Source organism: Artibeus jamaicensis, unplaced genomic scaffold, assembly GCF_021234435.1.
Source record: "Artibeus jamaicensis isolate MK-2021 breed Jamaican fruit bat unplaced genomic scaffold, CSHL_Jam_final contig_60, whole genome shotgun sequence".
NCBI classification, from domain to species: domain Eukaryota; kingdom Metazoa; phylum Chordata; class Mammalia; order Chiroptera; family Phyllostomidae; genus Artibeus; species Artibeus jamaicensis.
In genome coordinates, this window is record NW_026521900.1 from 7,744,254 (window position 1) to 7,771,924 (window position 27,671).

The 27,671-nt window shown below is 36.9% G+C and overlaps 1 protein-coding gene across 4 annotated transcripts in view; it reads left to right on the plus strand.

Moving 5' to 3' along the window:
• Positions 1 to 27,671, plus strand: part of KDM6A (lysine demethylase 6A) — a 175,092-nt gene that overhangs the window by 72,034 nt on the left and 75,387 nt on the right. For all 4 annotated transcript variants that reach the window (XM_053670650.1, XM_053670653.1, XM_053670652.1 and 1 more), the window contains exons 5-6: positions 9,734 to 9,792; positions 16,188 to 16,308. In XM_053670650.1, coding sequence (XP_053526625.1) covers positions 9,734 to 9,792; positions 16,188 to 16,308 — 180 coding nt within the window. The remainder of the gene's footprint in view (positions 1 to 9,733; positions 9,793 to 16,187; positions 16,309 to 27,671) is intronic.

Below are 27,671 nucleotides of genomic sequence, written 5' to 3' on the forward strand. Positions count from 1 at the left end.
CACTTTCGACATGTTCAGTTGATCATAGCACCTTCTTCATACACTGCACAAATCTTTTTTTGTGTTTCAGTTGCATTTTTACCTTTCTTGAAGTCATAAAGCATAATATGCCAAAAACATTGAGTATTTTCTATATTAAAATGGCTGCACCACAAGTCACTAATTTTGATAAGTGTTTTTAAATGCATGCTGCTGTGACAGCTGTCACAATACAATCTAACAAAATTGTTTTGAATAAAGATAACCAAGCAGTACTAGAGCCATCTTAAGGAAAAAATGTAATGGGCCTCTTTGGCCAATGCAGTAGTTTGCTGTATGGATCAAAAGACCACTTGGGCTCTCTCTGTACCATTTATATACATATATTCTAGTGGTGGAGGTAAACGGCATACATGTAACGGGCACGGGGATATTCATTTGGAAACATTTGTCAGAAGCCTCACTGTCATTGGGCTTGGGAATGTGTAAGATACTACTTTCAGAAGGAAAAGGTGAGAGATTTGTTAAAGGATGGATAGGAAAAGTGAGTCGAAGGAATGATGATGACACTTTTTTAGCAGAGGAAGAAAATAGTTTTAAAAATCACAGAAATGTATAAGAGTATATTTTATGCATAGATGTGCATGTTATTTGCCCTGATTGAAGTGATGGCTCTGAGATTTGGAAATATGAGGCACAGTCAAAAAATGAAGACTGTCGCGACTCTTCAGAGGAGTTTAAAATAAGAAAGTGTCATGTTTTGAGTGTTTTAAAGCTCATTGGCAGTGGTGTGGAAGGTAGACTGAAATGGGGGAAGTGGAAGGGGAGGCTAGAATATGGGAGATGAGATGAATTATGAAACTATTGAAACAGGTCAGACAGACAAGGTTGAGGTTCTAAATTACCTAGAGAAAGGCAGTAGGAATAGAAATGGGATAGATTTAAAGGCTTTTAAACAATGAAACGAGCTTTGTGAATAGAATGAATGGTTTATTGGTGGGGAGGAAGTGAGAGAAGAAAGGAGGACTACTTTTTGAGTTGACTGGTGAGATTGTTACCACTATCTAAACTTTTCAGTACCATTTAGAGCATCAGGCTTACCTATACAGGGGGTTCAGGTATTTATAGTATATGTAACAGGTAGAGGTAACCAAAAGGCATTTAGAAATTCGTTCCTGCAACTTTGGAATGCTTTTATTCACACACCCCTCACTTCAGTCCCCTAGAGGATGAACAGCATATCTATGCGTGCCCCCCCCCCCCCCATACGTCTGTCACCAGCTATGTGGAATTAGTATCAGAGAAGAATAAGATTGAGAAATTTGATATACTTTTTAATAGTTTGGCTTGATTGTATTTTTCAGTAATATCCCTGTATAAAAATATGATTGTCTTCAAAGGTGACTACTGAAGTATGGGATGCCTGGTGGTACTATAATCAAGTTGCTATTCTACCCCAAAATTGGCAAACATTATAACAATATCTTTATAATCTCCTCACTTACAATCCAGTTAGTTACCCTAAGTGATCATGTTTGGCTTTGATATTGTCTGATGTTTTTAGCTTGAATAAATTTTTACAAAATTTTATTTATTTATCTTTAGAGGGGAAGGAGAGAGGGAGAGAAACATCAGTGTATGGTTGCCTCTGATGTGTTCCCCGCTGGGGATCTGGCCTGCAACCCAGGCATGTGCCCTGACTGGGAATCAAACCACAATCCTCTGGTTCGCAGGCCCACTCTCAATCCACTGAGCTACACTAGCCAGGGCTGAATATTACTTTTACTGTAATTCGCTTTCATGAATCTTACTCTCCCTTTGTTTGGAAACAGCTGCCTTCTTACAGTTGCTGCTTACTGCTGCATGCTTGTAGTAGAGTACTAGGTCGAAACATTCCTCAAAAAATTCAAACCTTGGGAAATAGAAAATAGTTGTGGCCGGGGATGGAGTGAGGAGCAATGGCTGATCTTAAACGCATTGCCCCTGTACTGCTTACTGTCTTTGAAGCATGTTTTCCTTTAAAATTATATGTTCATTGCTCACTCCATTCTTTGTCCAGTCTAGTTTTTACACAGGGCTACTGCTTGTCACTTTTGGTAGTATCTTTTTTCCCCTTGCAACTTGGGTCTAGTGATTGGGGTCTTGCAAATTAACTGACAATGTAGAGATTAACATGAGAAAAGAGAGTTTATTTACATGTGCATGCTGGAGTTGCTTAGTAATTAGTAATTTCCTCCTTAGCCAGAGATAAAGTTTTAGATATAAACCTAAGAATACAGGGCAGGGTGTTAGGGGGGCTTCATTGAGACAGTATGGAAGTTTCTGTTGAATTTAACAAAAACGGGGTGGGGATGAGGGTAGCAGGGGAATAGGACTTCATTGACAAGGAAAGGAAGGTTCTGTTGTTCTTTTTGATGATGATGAGTAGCTGAATTCACACTTTCTATTGCTAAGGGTCAGTATTTTTACAGTCAGTATCAACTCCCATGGAGGGGGAGTCATTGCCAGCTGTATTTTCAGGACGCACTGCTTAAGTTTAGACAAAGTTTTTTTTCTGTGGCTGCTGGTTTAAAGTAATTTTCATACAACTTTGTACTGCTAATCCTTTCATTGCTCTGGTGACCATCTCATATTAAAGAAGGAGAAAGAAGAGAGAGGAAAGGAACCATTTAGGCAAACAAAGTTAAAAGTTTTCCTAGAGACCCTGTGGTAGAAAAATTTGCTTGTCTCACTGGCTAGAACTTTGTCACATTGCCATCGTTTTCTCACTGATAGTAACCAGGAAAAAAGGGGGCTGGTCAGTCCACAGTGCTTTTCATGGGATTTCATAGACAGATTTAAGAAAATTTGGCGGGGGGGGGGGGTCAGAATGAGGTCGTGTACTTTTTATTTCATCTGTGTTGTTCTACAGGTCACCACTGTTTTGTATAATTTAGCTTAGGGGCGTCAAACTCATTTTCAGCGTGGGGGTCGGGGGTCACATCAGCCTCCCGGTCACCTTCAAAGGGCCGAATGTCATTTCAGTTCCTTAACAATTAAGGAATAATTAAATTTATACAGTCCTAAAATTATTTCGGCAACCTCAAGGCTGATATGGCCCGTGTGAAAATGAGATTGACATCCCTGATTTAGCTCATCGCTCTTGTTTTACAATCCACTTTCATGTAAGTATGTTCATAAATATCGGAGAACTCTCAATGCCTTTTTCTTCAATTTGGAAATTTGGGGATACTGAGAGAAGTTGAGGAACAACAGGATAGAATAAGACTTGTAGTGTGTTCAACAGGATAGAATAAGACTTGTAGTGTGTTAACTGTGAAGGACTGGAGAGTGCTCCCTTCTCATGTCTGGGGTTGTATAGCCTGGAGTTCTGGTTTCAGAACATAGGGTATTGAGGAGTTAATCAACTTTATAGGGGATCAGTGAAATCACCACTATGAACTCTGGGATTGGTGAACTGCTAACTTGATGAACCACATCCTTGACAATAATTTTACTTATAAACAATATAGGGGAGTGCAATATAAAATGATAATAATTTCATCATTATAATTTCTTAATTTGGGGTTTTAATGGGTACTGTCATGCAGTATAGGTCAGAGCTTGGCAACTTTTTTTAAAAAGGATTTTATTTATTTATTTTTAGAGAGAAAGGATGGGAAGGAGATGGGGGAAAGGAAGGAGAAAGAGGGAGAGAAACATTGGTTGCCTCTTATATACACCCCAGCTAGGGAGCAAACATGAGCAGCCTTTTGCTTTGCCAGAACAGTTCCCAACTGAGCTACACTGGTGAGGGCTGGCAAACTTCTTTTGTTAAGGCCACAAAGTAAGTATTTTAGGCTTTGGAATAAGCCAGTTAGTCTCCGTTGCAGTTATTCAACTCTGCTGTTGGAGCTGGAAGCAGTTATAGACAATAAGTAAATAAGAAGTGTAGCTGTGTTCCAATAAAACTTTATTTACGAAAACAAGTGGCTGGCTGGATGGATTTGGCTTATGTGTTTGCTCACTTTTAGTGTAGAGACTATGACCTCGAAGGATTTGGACTGAAGCAGAACTGTGTTTTATAAACAGTACATTTCCCAGAAAGTTACTCCTTTAACTCCTCACACTAAGTTGAAGGAAGACATCACATTTAAATTCATTTCCATATTATTACCTTTGGTCTGGTCAGCTTTTTGCATAGACCCATGTTTCTTAGTGGGGATGCTATTAGCATTTTTGGTGAGGCTGTACATTGGGAGGGAATACTTCTCTTTCAGGGCATGTAGCCATTCACACCCTCAAGTCAACTATTTTCAGAGATTTAGAATCCCTGGCTTAGATAGCTTATTTTTGTCTTAGCCATCCTTGAGGTATAGTACCCAAGTAATAACTCTTTTCGTAGTCCTTATTATACTTTATTAACTCTTAAATAGTTGTAGCTGGGTATATATTATTATGCACTTAATTTCATAATCTTTTGTCACTAGATTGTAAATTCATTGAAATGAGATTTTTGTCTGTTTTGTTTACTGCTGTCTTCCCAAGTGCTTGATAACTCTATGACTCATAATAGGTGCTCAATAACTGTTTCAATTAGATTGTTAACTGTTAATGTTACAGGAAGAACTCAGGCAGAACACTGGAGGAAGCGAAGTGGAACCTTTATTTATATGAGCGGACCCAGAGGAGGCAGTCTCCAAATTCTGGGCCCAGGTCAGCAGGGAGCAATTGAGGGGTGGTCTGTTACTTAGACCATTACTTCTGGTGTTACCGAACAACAAGAGGTCCGTTGGAGGGGCAATACAATATTTGGCCCACCTAGGGATGCCAAAACTGCTATACAACAGGGGCCCCTCCCAAGGACAGAATACTAAAATCTACTGGGCCCTTCTGTCCTCCGCCAATTGGAAAGACATCTCTTAATGCCAGAGATTTGTGAAAAGGAAACAAAATGTTTATTTAATGCTATTCAGGCCTAATGCCATCACTAAAATATCAAAGTCCTTTAGGGTATACACCTACACCCACACAGCTCTCCCTTCTCCCACCGTCCCAACTCCAGGTACCGTAAATCAGGGAAAGAGCACACGTCTGTATTGCAGGCTGCTGGCACCGTCAGCTGTGTCACTGTGCAGGATCTCGAGTTAATCCAAAGTACCGTGGTACCCTCTCATTGGTCCACTGGCAAGAGTCCTTTGTACCCAGTTCCAGTCAAAGTCTCTCTTGCTTTTTCAGGCCCCGCGGCCAAAGGGGGCACCCCAAAGCCACGTGGGCCTCTTCTACCAAAGCTGCAGGAGTCCGCACTGCACCAAAAGCATGTGGCTTTCTTCTTCACCTGGCTGCAGGGATCTCCATTCTGGCAAAGCTGCATGGTTTTTCCCTTTCACCTGGGAAAGAGGGGGTCCGCACCCTGCCAAAACTACGTGGCTCCCTCTTTCACCTCACCAAGAGGGGGTCCTCACTCTGCTGAAACCGCGTGGCTCTCTCTCTCTCTCTCTCATCTGGCCAAGCGGGGACCCTTCGTGTCCTGGAGCCAGTCTTTTCCAAGCTCTCACCTAGGCGCTCTCACTCCGGAGCGCAGCCCTAGTTACATTCTGAGTCCAAGCCCTTCTCACTCAGGAGAGCAGCCCCTAGTTCCCATCTTGAGTCCCTGCCCCAACCTTCTCCCTCAGGAGCACAGCCCCTCGTTACATCCTGAGTCCAAGCCCTTCTCACTCCGGAGAGCAGCCCTTAGTTCCCATCTTGAGTCCCCTGCTACTCCCTTCTTCCTGGCTCCAAACTTGGCCACTGCTGTTTAACATATCTATGAAACCAGTTAAAGGTTATAGATATGTTAAATAACCATTCCTCCAGAGGTTAGCTGCAAAACTGTTGCTATGCAAAACAGCTCTCAATGGCCTTGCTCCATTCGTTTCTTCCCCCTGGGGGGGGGGGGGCGGTGAGGACATCTTATATGTGTCTCCAATATTTCTATACACTTTGAATTCTGGACACCTTTCTAAATCTTTTTTTTTTTTTTGGGGGGGGGGGGGGGGGGGCCCTGGCTGCACCCTGTATCATTGGTGGGAAAGCAAGAAGCAGCTTACAGAACCAAAATGTTATCTCTAGCACACAGGAACACAATGTTGTCTCTAGCCCACAAATGTTATCTCTAGCAATCGTTATCTCTGGCTCCCAGGGACAAGCAAGAAACAAAGGAAAAAAAGTCATTTCCTGGGTGCCGTGCTACGTTTTAAAATAACTGCTATTTTCCTCAACATTAATGGGAAAATGAAAGTTAACTCCTTCTCAAAATTTATAAGCTTCAGGTTAGTAGGGACCATGCCTCTTACTAGTTCTGTGTCACCTAGGGAAATGAGTTTTAATAACCGAGCTTAAAGACTGGGTGGTTCACTTTACTGAACTTTTAGGCATCTGCTATGTGGAAGGCACTGTGCTAGGTGGTAACGGGATACACAGATGCTTAGCACTCCTGCCTTTGGGCATTTTTGTCTGATGTTATTTTGTCAAACAACAAAAACATAGTAGTTAAGAGTAAACTCTGGAGGCAGACCTAGATGCAATTCCTCTGTTCCTTATCTATACCTGTCTCTTTGTGCAAGTTGCTTTATCTTTCTGATTCTTGTTTCTTCATTCTATGAGGCCTTCTACCACCTCAAAGGGTTGTGAGAACCTTTTAAAAGAAAAGTCATTGGTTTGTGTAAAATCAAATTCTTGCTATTATGCAATAATGTCATATGATAGACATTGTGCGAAGGCGAAACTTAGAGTTTGGAGAAATTACCTATGGTTTGAGGTAGTTGAAGCAGCAGAGCTTCATGGGAAAGATGGCATTTAAACTGACTGGATCTTGAGTAATTGATAGAATTTATACTGTGGCAGGGATGCAGATAAGATATCCTAGAGGGGGAAAGATGAACTACAGCAAAGTAAGGAAGTTGGGAGAATGCAGGGTGTGTCCTGAAAACAGAAATACCTCTCAATAAACTCATTTCCACTATACCCCAAACCACCTTCTGGGGCAGTTACCTAAATTAGCAAAAGATGTTATCTGTTGTTATTCACATGCTCCTTTTTAAGAAGATAATTGTCTTTCAAATTAGACTTTCTGGGTGGAATGCTTCCTTACTTGAGTTAACTACTCCTGCATTCTGAATATCCCTGTTCTCTTCACCCCCACCCCCACCCCCGTACACACAGTAGCTTCCATGCTTCTTCAGAGCAAGGGAAGTATATTTTAATCAGTTTGGCCTGTTCATCCTTTGAGTATTGCCGCTGACACATACTAAATAAATGCTCAAATTATTTCAGGGGATGGGGGAATAAATGAATGATCCCTAATAAAATCATTTCCAGCTGAATTTAAATTTTTTTTAAACATTAACTTTTGAAATAGATGTTGTCTGAGACCTTTGTAAATCCCAGATTTTGTGAGCACTCTTGTAGCATGTAATTTTCTCATTTGGAAAGTTGGGGGTAATGAGGATTTAATGAAATTAAAATTTCATGTTTAGTACATTTTAAGCTGTAGTTTTCAGTGTTTCCATAAAGGTACTAAGAATTCAGTGGAAATGCACAATATATTTCCAGAACAAATTTTAATTTAAAAAACTTGATGCATACCAAAAATTCACCCATCTCTTTGCACCTTGGGGTTTGTTTAGATGTCACTGATTGTTTTTCTGCAAGCAGTGACTGACCTTTTTTCTGCAAGCAGTGACTGACCACAGTTTTGAGATAAGTACTCTGCTTGATCCCTCATCCCTTGGACAAGATGACTCTGAGGAATGTTCCACAGTTTACTAGAGATTCCCAGTAGGATCAAATCCTAGTTGCCCACAGCTCTGTAACCTGCCATAGTGCACCCTTTTTTGGTTTTTTTCCATTCCCTACCTCAGTTCTCCACTTTTTTTTTTACTGGTGCTTCCCTAGGGTAACTTCCGAAATACAGTACTTATAGTAAACCTTTTGTTCCAGCATGTGCTTCTGGAGAAATGCAACGCAAGACATTATGGCAAAAAAACATTTTAGTAAGAGTTTAAAATTCTCGAGTTTTAGAATATAACTCTGGAGAAATTTGTTCACAAAGATCGTGAAGGCTTTGAAACCCGAAAATCTGGCCTTTCTTTGTGTGGCCAGGCACTACTAGACTCAGTAAGCAGAGGCAGGGATTGAATCTTTATGGGTACTTTATACAAGATGGCCTGTGATCTGAGTACAGTGGGTTCTCTACCCTAACAGACCATCTTAAATTCTATTTTAAACCGACCGTTTTTGCAGGTAAGGGGTTTGGAATTCAGGGGAAAAGTTAATCTGATAAAAGCTGCAGAATCCTTTCATCTGTGTCCTGGGTGGTGGGCATCTCACTCTGGAGCACAATGGCTGAGATTCCATCTTGAATTGCTTGTAGTCCTCATGAGGCATAAAGGTGTGCTTACAGTCTCCTGGAGTCAGGGTGGGTTATAGCTTCAGTTGCTGGAATAATAGCTTTTTCATTCATTGATTACTAAGCTTATTAGCTATTACCTAAACTAAAAATTTTCCAACTTTCGAGTCCCCCATTAGTTTTATTTTCTTTTTTTAATAGGGAAAATTTACTAAAACAGATAGGCTTTTTTTATTGATAAAATACAAGGTAGGTACTCAAACATTTGCCTTTTTTGAAAAAGGAATGGGCAGCTAGTTCTGGTTTGGAGGCCAGAGGTCAAAATGAGTCTGGGTAAGTGTCTCACTGTTATGTATTGGGGGCGGGGGGGGGGGGGAGAAAGGCATCACTAATGTTTAAAACCCAAAATGTAAATGGCTAGGTATTGTTTTAGCATGTGATTTTTTATATCGAAATTTGTTCTAAGTTTATATTGTATATATACTTTGTTTTTTTTAATTTGTTTTTAATTTTTAAGAAGATTTTGTTTATTATTATAGAGGGGGAAGGGAAGGAGAAAGAGGAAGAGAAACTCAATGTGTGGTTGCCTTTTTGCATGCCCCGCCTACTGGGGACCTGGTCTGCAACCCCGGCATGTGCCCTGACTGGGAATCTAATGGCAACCCTTTGGTTAGCAGGCCAGCGTTCAATCCACAGAGCTGCACCAGCCAGGGCTATTGTACATATACTTTGAATTTTAACTATTATCTTCCTGGCATTACTGAACATAAAATTAAATTCAGTTCAAGAAACTAAAAGAACCAGAATAAAAATACAGATGGAAGTGAGAGATAATAGGATAGCATAGTCCAAACATCTTCTTATTCCTGAATAATAGGTTTTTATTGTAAAATTGCTGACAAATTTTCTGTTTCAGGGCAGGTTTGATTAAAAAGAAACTAGATAGTATCTCCAAGTTGATTGGATTCTGTGCCATCTGCTAACTCATCAGTGTTATTTTGGCGTTTTTTTTTTTTCTCTCATTTAAGATTTTACTTATTTTTAGAGAAGAGGGCAGGAGGGAGAAAGGGGGAGAAACAGCAGTTTGAGAGAGAAGCATTGATTGGTTGCCTCTAATATGCACCAGACCTGGGACCAAACCTGCAACCTAGGCATGTGCTCTGACCAGGAATCAACTGGCCTTTTGCTTTGTGGGATGATGCTCAACCAACTGCAACACATCAGTCAGGGCATGTTATTTTGGCGTTTTAAAAATATTTCTCAAATATATTGTAATGCAGGATAGTTTTACAATGATAAAAATATGTTGGATATATATATTAATAATGTCATATGCATTAAACATACGTGCTTTTCCTAAAAGTGTCTTTTCCCCTTTCTTTACAGAATGCTGCCTTTTTATATGGTCTTGGTTTGGTCTACTTCCATTACAATGCATTTCAGTGGTAAGTTAACATAAAACTAATAACTTCAGTTGTTTACAGGAAATGAAGTGTGTATGCGTGTGTGTGTGCATGTGCATGTTTTTGTTTGATATACAGGGTGGGGCAAAAGTAGATTTCCAGTTGTTCATATGGAAAATAATACAATGATAAATAATAATGCAAGAATAAATTCTGTGTTTTACATACTCACAAGTATAAACCTACTTTTGCCCTACCCTGTATTTGTGTGTGTGTAATAAATACCAAAATTTTAATGTCTCTGTGCCTATATTTTTTAATAATCTCTTGACGTGATTAGATTGTTTTTTCAGAGATAATGATTCACATATAACAGTTGTGTGTCCTAAAAGAACCTGGCATAAGATTCTGATTAAAGAAAGCTTAAACTATAGAAAGCTTTTAGAATTTCTCAGTTACTTATTATGGACCATTGGTTCCCAGGTCAATTGAATCGGGGAATGACTATACTCTCAGATCTCAAGGTGTGTGGATAAGTGATCTATGATGACCAGTATTTTTACCTTTTCAGACTTCTAGACAACATTGACTTCTCCCTCCCCTTTCTATCACCAACACACACCTGCACATGCAGACACTTGTTATAGTATTTACCAGTTTCCCAGTAACCAGGCAGCAGATTACAGACTCTCAATTCTCTCTTTTATAATACAGAGATAATGGTACCACCTTCAAGGTCAGAAACTATATGTAATAGAAATATACAGGATTTCATAAACTGTAATGTGTACAGCCCTTTTATTATGGCCTTTGGTCCTATTGTTTTTCTGTTTACCAGAATATTTCCATTCTCCAATGTAAAGAAAATAGAATTTGAGTTGTAAGATTAGTATTCTGCTCTCAGCACTGCCACTTAGTTTGATCTTGAGTTAAATAAACTCCCTAAGTCTGTTTCCTGATAGTGTGTGTGTGTGTGATTCTTAAAAAACTACATGGTAATTACTTTTCCTTTTTTGCTTTATGGAGTTTTAATGATTAAATAAGATAAAGTACATTTTGTAAAGTATAAAGCCCTATGTAGACAGTTTTCATTTGAAATTTACCCATTTGTCAGTCCCTCTATTCTTCATAATTTTAAGATGAGTACTGTGAGAGTCCAAAGGAAGGTTTTTGACCAAAAGTTACAACCCTCTCATATACTTTTTGGACACCCTGCATATTACAGAGCTTTTAAATATGCATTGGCAGTGATTCAGTATGACTTCCCTGAAGATGAAACTTTACACATGGATGACTTTTCCTATATGCTTTTTCTTCCCTCTTTGCCCTTGGTCTTAGAGATAACTTAGTTTTTCCCCTTAATTTTGGAGGTGAAGAAAGCAAGGTGGTGTGTGTGTGTGTGTGTGTGTGTGTGTGTGTGTGTGTGTGTGTGTGTGTGTGAAAGAGACTGACTCAGTATTTTGTACTGTTTAATTAGTGGCAGAAGCAAACTTATGCTCAGATTCCCCAATCTAATAATTTTTCTGTTATACCCTATCTCCAAGTTTGAAGATTGACAGGTAGTTATTTTTTTAAGTAAGTGTTTGTAGTTCTCCTGGGCACATTGTTTTGTGTGTGTGTGTATACACATACACATGAATCTTTTTATTGGGAGCCAGCAATTTTTTTAAGAAAGTTTGTGTTGTTTTTTTGTTTGTTTGTTTTAGATTTTATTTATTTATTTTTAGAGAGGAGAAGGGAGGGAGAAAGAGACGAGAGAAATCAGTGTGTGGCTGCCTCTCACATGCCCCCTAATGGGGACCTGGTGGGCAACCCAGGCACATGCCCTACACTGGGAATCGAACCAGTGACCCTTTGGTTCACAGGCTGGCACTCAGTGCACTGAGCCACACCAGCCAGAGTGCCAGAAATAATTTAGGTGAAACCCAGGACAAGGAACTCTATAGATTAGGAATGGACATGTGTGCACCACACCAGCCAGTTTTTACCTACCTGTGTGATAACTTGTGTGCTCCCTGTAGATTGAAGATAAGAACCTAAAATCAGAGTGAGGTGAAGCCATTATCAGTTTGAAATTGGATTGCTTTAATAAGTACATTACTGTGTCAACTTTGAGGGGGCTTGTAGCTATAGAAAATTATATTTTGATTCCTTACCTACCTGTAATTTATGTATCCTTCAGTTGACCAAAGAAATGAAACTGAATGATATGAGGATAATGCAATGTCAGAATTAATAAGTGCCCTCTAGTGTCTGTCAATCCTGTCCTGGTCACCATCATTTCTCATGTCTTGAGTTTCAGCTCTAGCTGCTTCTTAAAATCTCTCACGCCCTGCCTGAATCCATTTTGGCTTTGTGTTTTCTGTCTGGCTGGTCAAATGTTCTTTCACAAACTCTGTGCTCCAACTTTTGCTTTAATTTATTTTAGTATTTCCCAAAACATCACAAAATTAGAAAGCATGGAGTGGGTACTTGGTCAGAGTTTATAGTACAGCCTTAAGTGATAGGAACTTCCTTAGGTTAAAAGTATATTTGTGTTTTATTTATAGGTAGCAGCTATTAATTGCTGGGATCATGCATTTTTCTTTTTTTTTAAATTCACACCAAATTCTTTGGGATTTCTTTAAAAAATGTTTCTAGAAAAGAGTGTGATATGCCTTTTTTGTGTGTTGTCAGCTCTAAGAAATTGCCTTGGATGTGTCAGAATGTTGTGTTTCTGGTACATTTATAATTTAAGTAAAATTTGTTCAATAATGGTGTCTGCTGGCATTTGATTAGATTAAGTATTTCATAGTAGTATGTGCAACCAACGTGTGTTGGGGTTAGTGACTGTGACTTAATATATTATTGAGAGCAATGTTATTAAATATAGTTTTATCTGATAACCTATTTGTCTTATTTCTTGCCATATTGTGCTGCCCAGTTTTTCTTTTGCAGTTGATTTTATTGGTTAGGTTGTAGCTCAGTTTTTCTAGTTTTAGTTGCAGCCTCTTAGAGGAGCCCATCTAAGAAAGTACGAGTATATTCTCGTTTGATTTAGCATGATTATTTAGTATTCTGGGACAAAACTTTTTATAAAAGACTTGTGGAAGGAGGGAGGAAGACATAAAAGCACAGATTAAAGTACATGTATCAGAGAGCTAGAACCAGTCTCTATAAAGCCATTCCTTTACAAATGCATGAATGCACACCCAATTTACGCCCATGCATTTACTTGTTTTTATTTATGAAGGGCTTAGTTGCTAGGTGTACTTTGAGCTGAGCTGCTCCTTGCCTTTATATGAAGTAAGAAACCTGTATCCTTCAGTGAGAGGAATTGAAATAACATGCAACGATAAATTATTCCAATTTGTAGCCACAGTGTTAAAACATATCCCCCCTGAAAATTCTTATTAGTCCTATCTCTAGCTTGTAACTTTTTGCATTCTAATTGATCAGTATCCGAACAGTATTATAGTGGCATATCTAAGAGATACATAATTTTGTGCTAGAGGCATAGGCATTTGGAAATTAAAGCTCCCAAATCTAATTGATAGGCCTGGTAAGATCAATAGTGATTATTGTGTTGACATTGAAAATGATTCAGAGAATGAGGTGGAAAGTGAGTTTTTTAAAAAAAATGTTAACATGTTACAAGTAAAGTTTCTTTAGGATTCATTTCCCTAGCACTGTACCAATCAAAGTGTTCTTAGGGGTATAGGAATTTGTACTGTCCTGTGTAGTTACTTGTTTGGTTGTAAACATGAACCTAATGGAGTCATGATAGCATTGGTCCTGAGGCTTTAGTCTAGCATGGAATCTGGCAAAAACTTCATATTTAATATATATTTTTGAGCTGTCATAATACAGGTTAATGCTCTTAGATCAAAGGTTTAATTTCAGCATAATTCCATTAAAATAAAACAGTTGATGTTAACATGTGTTGACTTTATTATGTACACTTTTGTTTTGAAAAAACTAGTAGGCAACTAAGGCAGTTTTGGCAAGGTTATGCTTACCAGCGAAATACATTGCCAGAGAAAATGTAAGGGCTTAGAGTAAAAGTCAGGGAAATTATGGATAAAAACATAAATTTCACAATAGGAGAATGGGAAAAAGTATCTTACCGTCTGGAGTGATGAAATGAAGACTGGCTAAAGAGGGCAAAAGAACCAGGAGGTACTAATACATTAGCATATGCTGATGTGAATTTGTATATTCTTAATTAAACCCCACATTTAAGGTCCTCTCTGGTCCAACTTCAAATGGTACTTCTAGCTTTACTGTTCCCCTAAATATATCCTTTATGTCAGTTACACTGTATTAACATTTCCCTGAAAACATTTTGAGCATTCTGTTACCTATGTAACCTTGTTCGTGCCATCTACTGTTTAGCCTGTCTTCTTCTATCTCCACCTTTAAAAAATCTTGCCTCTTTCATTACTTCATCAAATCTATTTGTGATACTTAAAAGGAATCTCTAAATATCCTAATATATATATATGTGTAGAAATACATACCTGTTGTGTGTATATCTTATTCCTCATTTAGAGCTGGAATATTCTCCCTTTTATTAGTATGAAATTTTATGCAATTCGTTTATTCCTTCAGATATCTTTGAGGGAAATCTCTGGACTCACCTTCAGTAGCCTGAGAAAACTTAAGGGTTTTATTTTGGCCCTGGCTGGTGTAGTTCAGTGGATTGAGGGTGGTTCTGTGAACCAAAAGGTTGCTGCTGGTTTAATTCCCAGTCAGGGCACATGCCTGGGTTGTGGGCCATGTCCCCAGGAAGGGGATGCATGCGAGAGGCAGACCACACATTGATATTTCTCTCCCTCTCTTTCTCCTTCCCTTCCCCACTCTCTGAAAATAAATGAATAAAATACTTTTAAAATATTTTTTTAAAAAGGAGTTTTACTTTGTCTCTTTCCAAATGTACCGAAACTGTGCTAGGGATGTTTAGTTAAAGGAGACTTTTAAAAATGACTTCTTGAAATCTTGCTAAAAATGACCATTGTTTTAAAATATATTTAGCACATGAGTGTTTTTCATAGGTAGTGGTATTGAGGTTTTAGCATTCTATCATTTCTGTTTTTAAATTGTTAGCAATGGCAGACATTAAATGCAAAAAAAATTAAGCTGAAAATCTATAGAAATAAAAAAAACTACATCTTTTTAGATTTCAAGAAAAAATGCTAATGATACTCATGCATAGCAATATGTACTTTTTCTGTAGGTTTTAATATTTCAGAACTAAACTTTTACATACTTTGTATCACAAAAGTAATTTTATAGTTTTCCATAGCCATTTCTTATGTTCTAAAATTTTGTCAGTCAGAATGCTCAGGTCAGCAGAATTTGTGTGCTTTGGTGTTTTAGTTTAGCCTGTGCTGTAGAGATCATGTTCTGGCTGCATGTAATTCAGTGAGATATGAAATGTGGTAAAATGATGATCCAGTTTAATATGTAGTTTTCTCCACGTACCCGACCCCTAGTGTGTTCGTGTGAAGTTTCCCCCCTTCTTTCTGGGTGGGAAAAAAAAATGAAGCACACAGGATTTAAAAATGGATAAAAAGTTTAGAAAAGAAAATGAACGTATAAATGTTTTGCTAGATGAGGAGAACTGTTTAGTAAAGAGATTTGAGATTTGGAGTGTTCCCCACTCTCACACACACACACACACACACACACACACACTCTCTCTCTCTCTCATTCTCTCTCACTCTCACACACACACACACACACACTCACACACACACAGTCCAATCAGCCAACTACAGAAGTGATGGCATCCGCAAACATCTGTTAAACTTAACATTTTAATGTTATTCAGAAAATTAAAAATAGAAATGTAGAACTCAAGGAATTAGACTATTTGAAAAAACTGGGGATAGCACACCAGTAGGTAGAGAATAAAATGATTTGGTTATCGAGTGGACCTAACTACTAGTTAACACTAAGCAAAATTGTGTTGAGTTTGGGTGGTGAGTCTTGAAGTTAATAGTGGATTTAGGTTGAAGCAGAAGAATGAAACTATTCCAGGTCAGGAGACCATCCTGAGGAGAAAGAGTGAAGCCAGAGGGCCAATGTTTACACAAAGAAATTCCTGAGATAAGCCAGTTCATAGCTGAGGAGGAGCAATATTAGAGCATAGCTGGGAATGGAATTGAATAGGTACTGTTCACTTGTACTTAAATGTCTAGTGCTCTTTGCTTAAATGCCACATGGAGATTTGAGGTAGCATATCTTTTATATTAAGTTAGATTCTATATATTCAATTATATGAAAAACCCAGGTGCTCCTTGCCAGTCTTTTTTAAACTGTTCATTCACATCATTTTTAAATAACTGTATTTCCTTTATAAACTATGGTGTAAAGCGTAAGATTTACTGTGCTACTGAACAAAAATTCATGCAAGTGTTAAAAAGTTAAGATACCTTATGTCTATATTCTTTCAGGGCAATTAAAGCATTTCAGGAGGTGCTTTATATTGATCCCAGCTTTTGTCGAGCCAAGGAAATTCATTTACGACTTGGGCTTATGTTCAAAGTGAACACAGACTATGAGTCTAGTTTAAAGGTAGGTTGTTGGGTTTTTCCCAAGACACAATGTTTCTTTTTCATGGGTTTTTTTTTTTTTTTTTTTTTTTTGAAGTGGGGGTTGGTTGGGAGTTGTTAAATATTAGAGCATGAGAAATGTTGGAATTTATATTTGCACTTCAAAAGAAAATTTGAAAATTTACAAGGCAGAATGTTTATCAGTTATGAACTGGAAGATATATTAGGTTGACTTTCAGGATACAAAGTAGTCACTATGCTAAGACATAGGTAACTAATTACAATGTTAAACTTTTTCTTGTTAAAGATTTAATTGAGGTCTGCCATCAGGAAAAGGTGAAGGTTTGAACTCAGTTTGGACATTTGAAACACTTCACTATAAGTGATTGGCCACTACAGAGGAATCATTGACCATTTATTTATATTGGTCTCACTGGAAATCTTTACACATTTATCAATAGGGCACATCTCTAATATCTAGATTAGCTTTAAAAGTGTTCTCTGAAAGTCATTTGTGCTGCTGGGGGATGAGTATTAACATAGTTGGGAAAAGATAATACATTGTTGGTTAAGTATTTCACTTTCTATGGAAATTTGATATCTCAAAATTTTTTTTTTCTATTGAGCTTCTTGTGTTGTCTGCCATCACTTTAGGTCTCACTGGGATTTTCTTGAATATAGTGCTTCTCTGCATGACAAGAGCATTGCTTTTAGAAAGGATTCAAAGTTCTAGGGGAAAGCTTAAATTTTGGTGAATTTATGACTGTAATGTTTGTTGTGTTCTAAATGGCTCTGATACAGAGTATCTTGCTTCTGAAGATAGGGAGATAAAGAATGATAATGATTTTACAGTAGGTTATAATTTGAATTCACTAATAAGGAATGACTGAAGGGTTTTTTGAATTTAAACTGTATTTAAGAGTGCCTAATTGGTCTAGAATTTTAAAATAGACAATTATGCAGATACAGTTTCTATCTCTTATGAGTTTATAGAGAACAATGCTGATTTTAAGAAAAAGAAATAGAGAGGCAACCAAAAACACTAAAACAAGTAGGTTATGAGCTATTTAGGTCACACAGTTGTCAAAGGTAAGTGCAATTTGAGGAATTAGGCCCAAGGGTAGATGTAAGTAGTGTGAACAATAAGGGATGTCTGGGAGTTACCTGTGTTCCTCAAGATAAGAGCATCATTTCTGAGACTGTACTATGAGATGTGACTGGATTAGAAATGGGAAGTAAAATAAGTTCAAATATGCCACCTATGCCACCTTGCATAATTTATCCTCTTAGACATTCACAGTGTATATTGGCTAACAGACTCTTGAAATGTGTTGTAGTACAAAACAAACTTACTTGAGCATTTTACAGCACCAAACAACACACCTATTATGCATTGAATAAGGGTTTGGTAAATGTTGCTTAGGAAATATATTTGAGTCGAAAAAAGTAATCAGATATGTCCCAATTTGTGGAATGTAAATATCTCTGAATATCAGTACAGTGGTATTTTAAATAATTCTGTGGATGCAAACATCTGTTTCCATGAAGGTGGCATTATTTAAAATTCCTTTTAATCAGGGAAAACATTGTTGGACAATGTTCCTACTTACTCATATTCAACAGAAACCTTCCTACATACAACTGTTATTTCTTCAGACATAGTAAAGACTAACCACACTTTCAAGTCATAATGATTTTAGCAAAATCGCCTTACATGCATCTTGTTTTGGGCTTTTTAAAAATTTATTTAAATACTTGATATCATTTTTGTTTACTTCATTATTATGAACATAGAAAAGAATTTTAGGAGTCTTGGATACTTCTCTGCCCCATAATGAGGTTTAATTTGATTTTTATGTTATCTTGTCATTGGCTTTTTAAGGCTTTTCTGTGCAGTAGTCCTTGTCTATTTTCAGAAGAATTTTAGGTATCAACATTTTATTTGAGGAGAAGGTGGTGTTTCAATATATTATTGTAAGTGCTTAGCATTTAGTGTAAATGAAGGTAGGAATCAGAAGGAATGATATGCCCCTCCCCCCTTAGGTGTCTCCCCTTAGGTGTCTCCCCTTAGGTGTGGATCCTTTGTTGACTTTCCCACTAAGCATTGTCATTAATTAGAAGCTGTGACTGTAACCCAGAAACTGCAACTTAAGCTAATTAAAATATCAACAGAAAAGTAGTTCTTATGTGAAGTGCAACCTTCAGGATTGGTTGATTGAACTGATACAAGGTTTTATCAAGGATTCATTTTCTTCTGTGTTGTATGTTGGCTTATTCTTAAGGCTGTATGCCAGGTTCAATGAAAGTAATCCTTTTCCATATTTCATGTAAGAGGATACTGTAGAGTAGTGGCATAGGTGCTTAGTATAATTTCTGGTGTATAATAAGTGCTCAATACATATCTGGTAATAATTTTCATAGAAGAGAAAGGCCCATACTTCCTTTGATCTCTTCAAGAATACATCACTTTGTATCTCATTGGCCAGAAATAAACCACATGGCCATTCTCAATTGATTCCTATTAAAGTTGTGGTTACTCTTAGACCACTTTTGCCCAGTGTTTGAGCAGGGCACTCAATTCCCTAAATACATTGTTCCTATGCTTTAATCCTATGGAGTGAAATGGTGGGTGAAAAGAGTATTTTGGTGTAGGGATGGTGTGAAAAATCTGTGTGTTACAGGTTAGGTCTTCTCTAATTCATTTTGTTTCCCTATGTCTGAAGAGGGATATTGCATATACAGTATGTTTTGGATGGTAAAATATTTAAATAAAGTAGTTTATTTTCAGAATAGATTTTTCTTTTCACCCACACATGAAATTCATTCCAGGTCCTTCGGTTTTATTTCAATCTCTGGTAATTACTTTTCTCCAGAAATGTATCTCTAAAACAGATTCATTCTGTTTTGGTACTTTCAGAGCAAGCAAATTTGGTTTTCAGATTTGACCCTGCCATGTAAACTAATTGTGTGACTGTGGGCAAGATGCTTAATTCTTTTGATCCTATTTTTATCTGTAGAACTGAAATAACTGTACCTACCCCACAAATTCCTTTTACTTGGATCTTGTATAGATACAGTGTTTGTGAAATCCATTTTTTTAATCCTAGATTTTAATACTTGTCTTTTTGTCACTTATCCCATCCTCAGAAATGTGAAGTTAATGTCCAGCTTACTTAATTATATGGTGTTATTTTTCCATTAAATTGGCCAGTAAAGATTCCACATGTTTAGTGACTGGTGGAGTACCAATTCTTAATTTATGAACCAGATTAATATTATCTGAATCAGAGTCCATTTCAGGGTGACATTTCTACATGATACTTTGTTGGTTTTCTTCTCTGTTTTAAGTAATACTTCCCCGAGTGGGTTTGGTTGCCTATTTAACACCATATAACTAATTCAGAATTATTTCATTACTTTTTAATGATATTAATGTTAATTGCTTACATTCATTATGTGTTTGAGGCAGTGTGCTATTATTACTTCAATAAAAGTACACTAATTTTGGCAAATAGTTTTATGTAATACCTCTAATTTTCATGTCCTGGCAGACTTAAAATTTGCTTCATGTGAAGCTAATAAATGCAAAATAACATGTAATAACATCCATATTATTCAGTCAATTAATGCCAAAGTATCTCTTTAACAAAGATCATATAGAAATTGCCCTTAATATTTACATGTTTAAGTTTCCCTAAAATATGTCAACATTAGAACTATTTTGGATTTTTAAAGGTAAAGAGAGTGGCTTTTTTAAGGGAACATGTGGAAAGTTGACTGGGATATCAATATAAGTTCCCTTATAGTTTGGTATTTAAAGATGATGTGCTGATTGAAGGGGTTCTTATGAAAGGGTTAGGAAGATAAGAATGACAGAGATAATTCAAAGGAAATTAGTTGAAGTCAAATGAGACTTGTATGTTAGCCAGGCATTTTACCAGGTACTTAGTGTTCTTAAATGAATAGTTAAATAGGAGAGGCTCTAAAATACCTGTCATAGGATCAGCTGGAAATACTGGGAGAGGGGGAGAGAGAATGAGAGCAAGCGAGGTCGGTGGGAGCTAGTTTTATTTATCATCTCTTAACAGATTCTTTTCTATGCACACTGGCAGCACAGTTGTTTTCTCCAGATGCCCCTGTTCACCAGTTCATTCAGCTTGTCTCACCTCTACTGTTATACCCAACATGAAATTTCTGAGTGAAAAAGCATTTCCACTTTATTGTTACTTTTCTACAGGAATGACTTTATTTCCAGGTGTCTTGTTTGATCTTATACTCATTACAGATTTACAAATTGTATTGTGATTTTTTATGCCAAGATAGTAAGGCAGATAGTGTGCCAAGATAGTAAAGGCATGATGTATCTATTTCCTTATAGAAACCACTTTTGTAATTCATAAAATGTCTCGTCTTTTATTTTATTTACTGTAGAATGCAAAAAATTATTTGTTTCATTTAATTAAGATACTGTGAACTGTATGTATTATACAAATACTGAGAATTTGATACTAGCAATTAATTTAATTTTAACTAGTCCTTAAATTTCTAAAATACCTGTAACATTTCTTTGTTGAAGTTTTACCAGCACATTTTTTATTAGTTTAGTTGTCTGAAGATAATGAAAGTTGCTTTTTCTCCATACCTGCTCCTGTCCTGCTCCCTTCATGATGTTCAACAGCTTAACTCTTCCAGCTGTTGTTCTAGTCTTTTTAAATTTTTTATTGAGATAAAATTGACATGTATGTAACATTGCATAAGTTTAAGGTGTACAGCATGTTGGCTTGGTACATTTTATATATTGCAATATAATTACCACCTTAGTATTAAACACCTATCATGTCACAATTATTTCTTTCTTATTTTTGCTGTGAACAATACGGATCTAGTCTCTTAGTAACTTTGAAGAGCATAATACAATATTGTTGACTATAATCTCTGTGCTGTGCATTAGATCTCCAGGAGTTATTTACTAGTTGCAAATTTATACCTTTAAACAATATCTCCCCAGTTCCCATATCAGCAGTGAAAGTGGGTAACATCACTGCGACTTTTGGCAGAGGATGGTTATTGCTGTTTATTTTGCCTTCTGTCCATTTTTTCCTCATTCATGGACAGAATTCCCTCTGGTCTTTCTTTTTCCAAGTAGTACTCATCCACTTGCACTTTACCTTTTAGTCTTTCCAGATATTATTCTTTGGTATGAGGTGATCTCCTAATTGGTTTATGTACACTCAACAGTGCTTTCTCTGCTTTACTCTGCCTGTCCAGTTTTGGTTTTTCCATTTGATATTTATTTCTGCCCTGAGTTCTATTAAATGCTTTCCAGTGTCAAGTAGTAAAAATAGCTGAAGTACTTCATTTACTCCAAAATGCATGTTTGAAAAGGACATGACTGCTCATAGGTGTGCAGTATCATCCACTCTGATACTGAGAAGCTAGGGTGAGTCCAGGTTTCCTGTGTAAGTTTTCTCTCTGCAAATATATTTTAAGTACAAGAAGTCCTTTCCAATTCAAAAGTATTTTGTTTCATACCACATGCCTGGATTGGTGGTTCATTCCCTGATCAGGGTGTGTACGGGAGGCAACTGATTAATGATTCTCATATTGATGATTTTCTCCGCCTTTTTCTCCCTCCCTTCTCATAAATAAATACATATATACATGCATGCATATATGCAGAAGTTTTTTTAATGTTTATACAAAACTACTTAAATTTGTGGTTGTAAATATTTAGTCTTCAAATGAAGCTTTATGAAACATTCAGTGTATCTGTCGTCATACTTTATAAAGAGATTGTTACAAAACAACATTTTACAGTGAAAATTATTGAATTACCCCTTTATAAAATATATATATAATGTTCACCTTGTATTTGTTACTTGTGTACCTAGCCATCTTGATTTAATATGACTACAAATTGTACACTAGATACAAAAAACTTTGACATTATGTCAACCTTATGTACACAGATTAGACACATATTAGAACCAGTGTTTAAAAATTTCTAGTCAGTATCATAGCTATACTTTTGTATAAAATACGGTAGAAGGCAGGATTTGGGAGAGTAGGTAGGACACAGGTACAGGAAAAACAGATGAACAAGATCAGTAGAATAAATGGGTTTTTGATGGATGAATGAATGGTAATATGTCCTAGGAATCTTAAGGAAGTAATTAACTGATTTATTATGGGAAGATATTTCACATTTATTGGCTTGAATCACTTTTCTATTAACTTACTTAGTAGATAAATTAGCAACAGGTTTTGGGGTTGGGAGGTGAAGAAGCTCTGAATGGAGATGGGTCATTTGGGAGTATATTGAGTTGGTGTAGACAGAAGTCTGGAGCCGAAAAGAAGGGCTAGAAATAAAACATTTTAACATCTGCATCAATAGTATCTTTTGTCTTACTTTTGTGTAACAGAAATTTTTAGAGAGACCAGATGGATAAACTTCAAAGAAAGAGCCTCTTTTTTGACAAGATTGCCAGGATGCATTAACTATTAGTCACTGGTGTGTAATTGAGTCACTCCTCAAAACTATTTTAACAACCTTGCTTTACAAAGATAATTGAAAGACCTGAGTTTGAGGGCTTTCAGAGAACCCCAGTCAGATGAGCGTGGCTATATAATGTTTCTCACAAGCCCTACCATCATTTACCAGTTTCAGTTCTATGTCTTATTTTCAGATATGAAATCTCTAAAATTAAGTACCATTATATCCTAAGACATTTCCCTAGTCTCACCCATTTATCATAGACTATTAGTTTTAAGCATGACCTTTGTTGGTTTTAATCATACTTTTAGAATTGTGCCAGTCTGTAACAATGGAAAAGAAACATTTGCCTTTGACTTGAAAAGAGTACCTGACACACCTTCCTTTTTCTCACTTAAATGGTCCATAAACCCTGTTTTACCGGGGCTTTGTAAAAATTACAAGTTGTCTCCTCAGCCTGAAGTGCCTCTTTTCTTTCTTCTCTCATCTATGTCTTTGGGATTCCATTATGAAATTATCTTTTAAACTTCTGTTACAACACCAATTTCAGTGGACCTTGTGTTTAGTTGTAGATGTATAGCCATAGCAGAGTTGCCTGGCTTGCAGAGTAAAAGGTGATTGCCAGTCTTTTATTCATAAGAGGCTATGTTTACCATAACTGAGTATAGACAGAAGTATCACCTATACACACCATGTCTACATATTCTGAAGTAAGGTTTTTGGGGGGGGGCAAGCACATGATTTAAAAACTTTGTGGCATTTAACCCTGACTGTGCATTAGAATAATTCGTAGAAGCTTTTTTTGTGGTTCACAGGGTATCACCTGCAACCCACTGAATCAGAACATGCAAGATTAGATCTAGAATCCAAACATTACTCCAGATTAATTTATATGTTGATGCATACTTTTTGTTGATTATAAAAAGTTATCTCATTGCTTGTCTGTAGGATTGGGAATACAGTTGAAGGGTTCTATAGTTGAAGAGAGTCATGAGATAATCAGAGTATACAGCTAGAAGTTAAACAATTTGAAGGGAAATAAAGTCTTGAAATTCTAGTTTTATGTGGTAATTACATGAATACAGATATCCTACCTCCAGCTAGAAATCAAGTTCCTCAGTCTATATAAAGCAAAATATTATAAAGTTATTTTGAAATATTGAACAAGTCAAAAGCTTTTAAGACAAAAGGTGACTTTGGTAATAAAGATGTCAACAGAAATTGTAATGAATCAAACCCTGTGTTAAATTGGACCAGAAGTCCTCTATAAAAAGAAAATCACCGCAGCTTTTAAAAAAGATGTCTTAGGTAAATCCTCTTGACTTGGAAATGCATTTTCTGTAGAATGTTTTCTGCAGTTTGTATATAGTCTGAACTGCAAAAGCGTCTACTGCATAATAACTGTTTCACACAACAGCAATCAGTTTCAGTCCTATAATATTTCAGTATGAGTTGCATATAGAGCACAGATGGCAAACACAAGGCCCACGGGCCAAATCTGGCCCTGCACCTTGTTTCTACCTGGTGACAGTGCTAAGTTCCTTGCCCCTAGTTAAGGAGTAGTTACATTCATACAGTCCTTAAATTATATTCAGCCCTTTGGAGGCAACTGCAAGGCTGATGTGGCCCCTGGTGAAAATGAGTTTGACACCCTTGATATTGAAGGTGAGGCAAAAGTACATTTACATTTGTCAGTATGGAAAATAATACAATAATTAATACATAATAATACGAAAATAAATTGTTTCATGTTCTCACAACTGTAAACTCTTTTTGCCCACCCTGTACATTGTAGCTGCTTCTCTTGGTTGCAGGGATGGGTACTGGATATTCTACCATGGCATTTTTAGGCTTGGGGGCTGATTATCATGTCATTTCTGCTGGTTTATATGTTGATAAGTACATCTATTTTGCATCTGGTTTAGATGCTAGAGGTGAAACTGTGATGTCAGCCATGATTAGTGTGGCTCAGTGGATTGAGCATCTTTCCACAAACTGAGGGGTCTCCAGTTCAGTTTCCAGTAAGGGCACATGCTTGGTTGCAGGCCAGGTCCCTGGCTGGGGTGGAGGTGGGGGTGGGGCATGCAGGAGGCAACCTATCAGTGTTTTGGTCAGTGTTTTCTCACACGTCAATGTTTCCTCCACTTTCTCCCTTCCCTTCTAAAAATAAATAAATAAAATCTTTAAAAAAAAACAACAACTGTGAGATCATGTCATCCCTAGTTCCTCATCTCCCTTTAGTTTACCGAAGGGTATATCAGTATTTTTATTTATGTGGGTTTTTTTGTAGTTACTTAGTTTATTAAAGTTAGTAATTATCCTGTAAGTTCTTTCAGTCTCCATGCATGCTTTTAAGTATGTACCCTTGCCCAGTAATGTTTCTATATTGTTGCTGTTTGGAAATGTTTAGTAGTTCATGGTATTGTGGGTTTCAGATGGTGCTTCAGCAACTTCATTGTTACTTTTAAGATTGATTAAAAATTACTGTATTTTTCCATGCATAATGCGCACCCACATTTTTGGCCCCAACTTTCAGGAAAAAAATGTTTAGTTGTAATTTTCAAATTCAATTATTTGTTGATTTATATTTAGATACTTGTTTTTTATATTATAAAGGCATTTTAGCATTTATTTTTGAACATATGGTGCAAGAAATTTTATATAACATGCATATGCATAAATGTTTATATAGAATTAGTGCTACCCATATATAATGCACATCCTTATTTTTCACTAAAAAAAATTGGACAAAATATATACATTACACATGGCAAAATGCGGTATATAAAACATGGTCCAGAACTGTTTCTGTCAGGTTTCATTGAATGACCCTTGAGTATTGATAGGCGAAATGTAGGCTAGACAATTTGAATTATGCATTTATGCCCTTTGTGGGATTTCAATGTAATAATAAAACTAAAATACTGCCATCTTGAAGGCTGCTTCTTTGCAGGTCAGTGTATATCCTTTGATGGTTGATTTAGGAGAGTTCTGTCTTATATAAATATTAATTTGTGCTAGCAGGATAGATTAAATTTAGAAATATATTGCAATGTAAATGTGCGGCTCCTGTCCTGCTCTTTTTGTCTAGAGGAAAGCAGTTATAAAGCATGCTTTGTTTTGTGGTACTCGCTTTTTAAAACAGTGTTATTTTCTATTGCCATGGTAGTGCACTCAAGGGATGTTTGAGGGCATACAATCTGCTTAGTAGGCCCATGGAAAAATAAAAGCAGTTCTCAGGGTGTTGAGATGTTGGATCTTTTTTTCATTCTGTTGACCATGGCAAATAATTTAGTTTTGTTTTTTTTTTGTTGAACATTGTATCCCTAGTGTCTGCATAGTCCTCAGAGCATTATAGGCCCTTGATAAATTCATTTGTTGAATGGATTAAATATTCTGTATTTAAGAGTCATAGTCATTTTGTTTGTAGTTTGCCCGTTCAAAATTTATATCCCTTACATATATTTTAAAGATATTTATTTATTTTTAGAGAGAGGGAAGGGAAGGAGAAAGAGAAAGAGACAGAAGCATCAATGTGTAGTTGCCTCTCACGTGCCATGCCAGGCCGCCCCCCCCCCACTGGGGACCTGGCTTGCAATCCAGGCATGTGCCTTCACTGAGAATCAAACCAGTGACCCTTTGATTCACAGGCCTGCACTCAGTCCCCTGAGCTACACCAGCCAGGGCATATATCCCTCCAATATTTCATTCTTTGTAACACTGGGTAGCTGACATTTGTTTATTTTTGTTAATTGAGGGTTCCAGTTGATCAAGTGCAGTTTTGTTGATTCTGTGTTGAAATACAGTACTGAAAACTTATTGCCTCCTACAGAGGCAACCGATTGATGTCCCTCCCACCCCTGTTTCTCTTTAAAAATCAATGAACATATCCTCAGGTAAGGATTAAATAAAATATAACTCTTTAGATATTTTTATTGTTGATAGGAATGAACTTATTGTGGTCAGCTTTTTAAAAATGATTTGTATTTTGGCTCTTGGTTACTTTAAATGATAAAATTTGAATATACATTTGTGGAAGTACCATATTTTTGGACCATAAGATGCACCTAGGTTTTAGAGGAAAATAAGAAAGAAATTTTGAAGCAGAAAATATGGTAAAATATTTAATAACATAAGTAACATAATATTTCACCAATGTAAATATAAACAGAACTCAACAGCAGCATTAAAAACCATTATTCCTCCCAAATGGAGGGGGAGGTGGTCTTATAGTCCGGAAAATGCGGTAGTTTTTTAGAAAAGTTGAAAAAGATGTACTTTTAAAAAATTGGTTGTATTGTGCTTTTCTAAAAAATATATTTTATTGATTATGCCACTACAGTTGTCCTATTCCCCCCTTCATTCCCCTCTACCCTGCATACCCCCTCTCCACCATCTCTCCCTTTAGATTGTGTCCACGTGTCTCAAGTTCTTTAGATTCTATATTTCCCATATTATTCTTGCCCTCCCCCCTATCTATTTTCTAGCTACTGTCCGTGCTACTTATTCTCTGCACCTTCTCCCCCCTTCTCCTGCTCCCACTCCCCTGATGCTAACCCTCCATGAGATCTTCATTTCTATGGTTCTGCTCCTGATCTAGCTGTCCTCTTAGTTTGCTTTATTTTAGGTGTGGTTCTTAATAACTGTGAGTTTGCTGTCCTTGCACTGTTCATCTTTTTTATCTTCTTTTTCTTAGATAAGTCTCTTTAATATTTCATATAGTAAGGGCTTGGTGATGATGAACTCCTTGAATTTGATCTGAGAAGCATTTATCTGCCCTTCCATTCTAAATGAAAGCTTTGCTGGATAGAGCAATCTTGGTTGTAGGTCTTTGGATTTCATGACTTGGAATACTTCTTTCCAGCCCCTTCTTGCCTGTAAGGTGTCTTTTG